The sequence below is a fragment of the Barbatula barbatula genome, assembly GCF_947034865.1.
Source record: "Barbatula barbatula genome assembly, chromosome: 2".
Taxonomy (NCBI): domain Eukaryota; kingdom Metazoa; phylum Chordata; class Actinopteri; order Cypriniformes; family Nemacheilidae; genus Barbatula; species Barbatula barbatula.
In genome coordinates this window covers 250,326-257,878 of record NC_136767.1, presented here as the reverse complement: position 1 = coordinate 257,878, position 7,553 = coordinate 250,326, and the positions used below count along the sequence as shown (strand labels likewise).

Below are 7,553 nucleotides of genomic sequence, written 5' to 3'. Positions count from 1 at the left end.
CACACACACACACACACACACACTGTCCACTCTACTGTAGACCGTCGGCTCTTCAGGTGTCTCAGCCGTGGTGTTCAATTAGATTGTATGGAGCGATGTGGTGAATGTGTTAGTAATGAGGCCGGGTGGATGCGTTGACTGACGTCTGAAGACCCCCCGTACACGGCCAATTAACAAAGCAATGACAACACAAACTGCTCTGTGATCATTGAAGAGACTGATGAGCAGGTAGACACAGGAGCAAAGCATTGTGGGTCATTAGTGGATCTTCATTAGCCGGTGAGGCTCTTGCCCTTTGTGTCGACTGAATGCCATTTCACAGCTCGACTGTAAAGTATTGTGATGATAATTGTGGTGTAAATATCTCTCTTCAGCAGTCATGGAGACAGTGAGCTTTGATTGACTCATCACGGACACCTTCATTGAGCTCACTGCGTTTCAATAGAAGTGAACACAACATGAAGAGAAGCATTGACGTGTGTACACTATTACATCACAGACCATCAGACACTCGCTGTCTCACGGTATATATCTTCACGCAGGGTTTAATGTTTGTATGTGCTGTCATCACTGATTCATTTCAGCTGTGAAAGACAACTGCTGTATATAACAGAAAGATGCAATGAAAAGAGGTGGAGAGACAGATGTGGAGTCTTAAAGAGAGACATGCTGTGTTTGAAACCGTCTAAAGCCTGCGTCTCACAATACTGTCGCAGATGTTTGTCATTTAAGTAAAAGTAAAAACGATCGTAACTTCCATTTCACAGGGACTTTTATTGTATTAGTTTCAAATAAAGAAAACAGTCACATTTATTTGCAGGCATGCTTATTTAACACGTTTAATAAAATGATTTAATACATTTAACAGAAGACACCACTGTTTATCTCATTCATTTAATCTTTTCTTTAAAGGTAGAAATGAACTGTCAACAAGACAGGTGTGTATAATCGTATCATTAACGGTTAGCGCCCTCCAGCTTATTCTAAACAAGCACTTGTCTCGTCATGGCAAATAGTGAGTGAGGATGTACACTCAAAATCAGAGTGCATTGTGGGTAAAATAGTGAACGAATGTATCGAATGAAGTAGTTCACTCGGGCTACGGACACCACTACAAATACCCGATACAGTGCACTATATAGGAGATAGGGAGCCGTTTCACGCAACAGCTAGAGAGATATCTCAGTTATTTCTATTGACATCACTGAGGTTCAATGAAGAGCAAATAGACACTTTTGCTTACGTTTCATCTCTTTCATATCAGAATCAGAAAGAACTTTATTACCAAGTGTGCTTGGACATACAAGGAATTTGTCTTCCAGTGTACATACAGGTTAAAAAAGTCAAAAGGCACAGGTAACAAAACACATAAATATGTGAGAGACAATACACATTTTACAAAAAGGACAGTATTAGACTAAAGGACAATGGGCAGTATATTGTATGTACAGATGTGCTATATACAAATGATACTGTGTTATATTTAAGTTATGCAGGGGATTGTGGATAGCTGAATATTATATCAATAAAATATGTATAATAAATATATAGTTGTGTATTGCACATGTTTTTATTGCACAGTAGAACATATAAATGTTCATGAGGTAGATGGCCTTTTCTATTTCTGGCTGTTTTGGTGCTGTTTTAGTTCTTCTACACACTGTGGATGAGGACAGTTCTTGGAGAGTGTGGAGGGTTGTGCCAGTCTGGACTATCCGATGTAGTCTTCAGAGGTCAGTTTTGCAGCTGAGCTGAACCAGGCAGTTATGGAAGTGCAGAGGACGGATTTAATGAAAGCTGAGTAGAACTGTAGCTCCTGTGGCAGGTTGAACTTCCTCAGCTGGCAAAGAAAGTGCAGCCACTGCTGGGCCTTTTTGACAACAGAATCAATGTGAATGTCCCACTTTAGGTCCTGTGTGATGGTGGTGCCCAGGAACCCGAATGACCCTACTGCAGCCACAGTGCTATTCGTGAGCGGGGGGATGGCCGGGGGGTTTCTAAAGTCCACTATCATCTCCACTGACAGCCATCTGCTCAACCTCACTTCTGTAAGCAGACTCGTCACCATCCTGGTTGAGACAAATAACTGTAGTGTCGTCGGGCACCTTCAGGAGCTTGAGAAAGGGGTCAGTAGAAGTGCAGTCGTTGGTGTCCAGGGAGAAGAGCAGTGGGGAGAGTACACGTCCCTGGGGGGCACCAGTGCTGATGGTACGAGTGTTGGATGTAAATTGATCAGTTTTAATCCATTGACAGACAGAGTTAGGAACAGATAGCTGGGTTAGTTTGGTCTGGAGGATCGTTGGGATGATGGTAACTGCTTGTAAGTCGCTTTGGATAAAAGCGTCTGCCAAATGAATAAATGTAAATGTGAAACAAATATATCAATTAGACTTTCAGAAAAAGTCTGAATATGAACTCAAAAAATTCTCATCAAATTGACTCAAATCCACATTATTTGACCCCGAGAATCTACATTCATTGATTTGATATCTCAACATTGTTTCTCTTTAGTAGGAGAACATTGAGTGTCTTCACTCAGGTCCTCTGCTTTCTAATATTTCTGTGTTTGGGGAATATGGGAAGTGAATAATTACTCATTGTCTCTGTTAATTAGATTTAGACACGGTCTTGTCTCATTTGCATATGAACAGTGTCTCCTCTAGAGCAGATAATGACGACACTGGAGTGAAGCACATTCAGAACACACGCGTGTGAGATTTCACATGTCCAGCTGAAGAAATATTCTGCAGATGATTAAAGAGAGATACAACAGAAACACAAAATATCTGTAAAGTCTACTCATATGATTTCAGCTGCAAAAATGAACATGTTTCCAGTGTATGAATGATTACAGTTCACACTTCCCAGCAGGATCATGCTTTCTGTTGTTTGCAGATTTATAATGTTTATTCTGTAAAATAATTTTTTACCCCGCTAAAGATATATTGTAACATTAAATGTGATTTATGAGTAGTGAATGACGCGCTTGTGATAAGTGCAGTTAGAGCGAGCAGAGGGCTCATCACTGTCCAAACTAAAGTGTGCGTTTGACATCAAAAGCAAGGTCGGAAGACAGAATCCATGTTTCACGGGGCGCATTCAGAGAATATTTTTACCTGAATTACAGCCGGGTGTGAATGTGATCAAAAAAACTTTGGCTTTTCCTCCCTGAAAGGTGTTCCATACATGCAGATAACATAAAGGAAGAATCCTATCCATTGAAGTGTTTTCTGTGTTAACTTCTATCTTTTGCGATGTCCTAACAGCTGTGAACAACAAACAGCGTGTCAATGTTCAAATGACTAATGACTCATTTGAACTGATTCATTTTGTTGAAACAACTCACATGTGAAACACTGAACTCCGGAGACTCAGTGACTGAACCCATCAAATCAGTCAAGCAGAACACAAGTGTGCTTAGACCATTTAACAAGACTGTAAGATTAGTAAGATTTATTATTTAAAGTTCATTAATGACAATGTGTAGTAAAGAACTTATATCATTATTTATTTCTGAATTGCTTTTGAGTTTTGAGCTAGCTGATTTCATTTAATTTGATCTGGTAAATTAAAGACTGGCAAAGGAAGGCCAGTGCAAAGAGAGCAATGAAGGAGGATTGTGAAGAGTGACGGGTTATATTTGTGTCAGATCATTTCATAACCAATATATAACTTGAAAGGAGTATAAAATAACAAATACAATATTTCATAGAGAGACAAATGAACAGAACGATTCATCAACTGAGGTCATTATGTTTACTGTAAAAGAGGGTGCGACCAACTGATGTCCATGTTGTCAGGCAGTCAGATGAAGAGCTATATTCAGATGTTTGATTAAATTGGCGTGTCTCTGTAAATCATAATCACGTACATTAACCCTCAATCTTTTTCATGTTCCTTCATTTGACCCGTCTCTGTTGTGAAGCTGTTTATCAGGGTTTATATGCGGCAGCCCGAGGCTTCACGCCTTCAGCAAACACTGATAATTGAAGGCGGTTTAGTTGAGGATGTTAACAGTAATCACAGCGATAACATGCACAGCTCCAGAGATGGATTTTGTTGGCAAAAAGCTGAGAAATAATTGGCCTTCCCTTGTGGATTAAACTAAAGCTGCGGTCACACCGGTTATTAACATATGTGTACTTCCAGAACACATGCATATTTCACCATCACAATATTTGATCTTATTATTAAACTGACGTTAGCTCATTTGTCTAGAGTTCATACATTTATGTAAAACACACACACACACAACTGCCTGTGAACCTGTGAGACAGCAGCAGCACCTCAGGCTTGACTGTATTCTGCATAAGTCTGCTGTGTCAAAGGATCGTGTGTCCTTTCTTATGAATCTTAACATTTAGTCATTCAGCAGACGCTTTTATCCAAAGTGACTTACAAAGAGTTCAGGGAGCAATAAGCGATATGTCATAAAAGAGCAATAATACAATAGGTGCTAATACAAACATAATAGTTTCAACAAAAGCTAGACCACTACCCGTTGACAGAAGAGAGAGAGGGTTAGTGTACTTTAACATTTTTGTCTGTCAAGTATTCACAGAAGAGATGAGTTTTAAGTAGTTTTTTGAAGGTTGTGGTGATGTGGTTGACCGGACTACATTGGGAAGAATGTTCCACCAGGAAGGAGTTGTGAAGGAGAATGAACGGGAAAGAGATTTAATGCCCTTATGAGAAGGCATTACAAGACGCTGTGGTTTGCTGAACGCTGGGTTCTTGAAAGTATGCCGGCGCAGATCCAGTGATAGTCCTGTAGGCAAACATCAGTGACTTGAATCTGATCCGGGCTTCAACCAGTAGCAGCCAGTGGAGAGAGATGAAAAGGGGGGTCACATGAGCCCTTTTGGGCTGTTGGAAGATGAGGCTGAGTGCTGCTGCGTTTTGAACCAGCTGAAGTGGTTTGATAGCCTTTGCAGAAAGACCAGCAAGGAGAGCATTGCAGTAGTCAAACCTTGAGATGACCAGGGCCTGGACAAGGAGTTGTGCCGCATGCTCAGTGAGGTAGGGTCTACTCTTGCGAATGTTAAATAAGGCATATCGGCATTGAAGGACAGCTGTTCATCAAAGGTTCCTGGATGTTTTGGAAGGAGTGATTGTGATATTACCAAGTTGAATGGTGGGATGGTGTTGCACCATGGACAGCGAGCCCCTTCATGACACCCTCAAGGATCTGCCGGAGTGCTAGGGATTTGACCGTGTCAAACGCTGCATACAGGTCTAGCAGAATCAGACTGAAAAAGAAACTATTTTTCATTGATTTTTCCATTGCATACACACAAAATTGTTTTGGGTTGATATGGACCGTTTTATTATGAAGAAATTAAACACACTCCAAACAAACATTTTCTAATTTCCAAAATTAAATGAATATTTATTGTAATATTTTAGAAAATAGTGTATAACTAGAAAAGCAAGCAGAGCAAATGACAAGCAAATATGCTATTGTTGATTAACCCTTAAAAAAAGGCTTATATCTTCTAAATGAGACTTTTGCCAGCACGTAAGACCTAATCAGTTTATTGACGTCCTAAGGCTTACCTTATAAAAGGAAAAACAGTAAAATTTTGATTTCACTGGGGCTTTAAAGCCACATCTTCAGCTTCCTGTCTGTCAGATATATGAGGAATGAGAGCTTGTGTTCAAATGTAAATGTTTGTAAATGAACTTTTAAAGTAGCAGTGAGTGATGATGTTCATGTCTGCGGTTTTACTCTCATTGATGTTGTTTACAGTCCTGCATTCTGAGTGTTGTCTCTCTCTCCTGCTTTCCCTCAGGTCCTTTACGAGTGGTGGTCCCCACAGAGTCGGTCTCCAGTCACATGGGTGACACGGCTCTGCTGCGCTGCGAGGTGACGGGCGAGCCCATGCCTGTGGTGCGCTGGCAGAAGAACAGAGAGGATCTACCCGTGACCTTTGACCCTGAGAGCAGAGTGGTGGTCCTGCCCTCGGGCTCTCTGCAGGTCAGCAGGGTTCAACCACCCGACTCGGCCACTTACCGCTGTCTGGCCGAGAACCCTGGCAGCTCTCGCACTGGAACGGACGCTGACCTGCGGGTTCTGCCGGGTGAGTTTAGAGACACCTTCTCTCTCTCTCTCTCTCTCTCTCTCTCTCTCTCTCATAATAGCCAGCTCTTCATAACGGTTTATATTCCCTGAGTGTGAGTCAGGAGTGATGTGCACTAGTAAGGGTCATGTATGAAGGTAAATCAGTAGCAAAACTTGAGAGCATGTAGATTTTCATTTGTGAACTTGGGGGGATAACAGATGCTAGTAATGTGTTTCTGTTCATTTTTATATTAGAAGTGTTTTTTAGATCCCGATTTACACAAGAGCAATTTCTACTCGTTCATGAGACCCTTTTAAAGATAAGAAAGTGTGATAGTATTAGACGTCTGGATCCGTCTTGAGTGGAGCTGCTAACCTTTGACTTCGCTGGAAGTGAGAAATCTCATCTGAGGTGTTGAGGTGAATCTCTTCCTCCAGCGTTTGAGGTCTCTCTGATGGTCGTGTATGGATTTACTGAGAGGTTCTGAACTGTCTGCTGCTCTGTGAATGTTTATCTCGGGTTCTCGTGGGACGGACGGTGTGAAGAAGTGCATTCTGGGAGGAAACAGTGCTGCAGGATCTGATGTGTTTCTCATGGGTTCACAGGTCACACACACAGAAATAACCGCACACAGACACACAAGCTTTAGTGAGAAAATAAATCACAACAAAAGACCTTCACTAGTGTAGTGCTGTACATCATGAGTGTTTGTCGTGTCTCGTGGTCAATTCTGTGCTCTTGATGTTTTCTTTCAGGTACTTCGAGTGAATCCCATAGTGAATGCTTGTGATGTTCATTCAGTCCCGTGTCTTGTGTGTGTGTCACGTCTAATCTGAAGTGTGTTGTGTGTTGAGCAGAGCCTGGAGTGATGAGAAGTCTGGTGTTTCTTCAGAAGCCTGTGAAGGTCACGGCTCTTCAGGGCAGAGATGCGGTTCTGGAATGTTCCGCCTCCGGATACCCGACCCCGTCCTTCTATTGGATGAGAGGGAGTGAGCTCATCCAGAGCAGGTGAGACGACTGCAACCATCAAAACATGATGACATCTTCACACCAATCATTGTGTTTCCTTCCGTTGTGAGAGAACGAACACATGACAGCGTTTAACGTGTACATCAAAACTCACCTCATTTACTTTTCTTCTGGTGTTCTGTCCAATTGTCCTACCGCAGTGCAAAACTTAATATAATCTTGGCTGCAAAATAAACAGGTAGGATGATCTACCAGCTTAAAATAAACACATAAAATAAATGTCCAGCGTAAATACCCTGTCAGATTATCCTACCGGCATAAAAGAAACATGTAGGATACATTTACAGAGCAATACTCAGTCAAATCAGTATTAAATAAATATATAGAATGATTTAACAACAAAAAATCTGATTTCTGTAGCAGTATAAAATAAACATGTAGGATGATTTTATAGCGCAAAAAAATGACGTATTATTAATGTGCGCATGGCTGGTAGGATAATCTGACGAGTGGGATGAAATT

At 41.3% G+C, this 7,553-nt stretch overlaps 1 protein-coding gene across 1 annotated transcript in view; it reads left to right on the top strand.

The window, feature by feature from the left end:
• The window catches only part of dcc (DCC netrin 1 receptor), a gene marked incomplete at its 5' end in the record, with an annotated part of 123,842 nt that overhangs the window by 59,221 nt on the left and 57,068 nt on the right, over window positions 1-7,553 (top strand). The window contains 2 exons of the mRNA XM_079449703.1: window positions 5,793-6,080; window positions 6,920-7,070. Of these exons, the coding sequence (XP_079305829.1) occupies window positions 5,793-6,080; window positions 6,920-7,070 (439 nt within the window). The remainder of the gene's footprint in view (window positions 1-5,792; window positions 6,081-6,919; window positions 7,071-7,553) is intronic.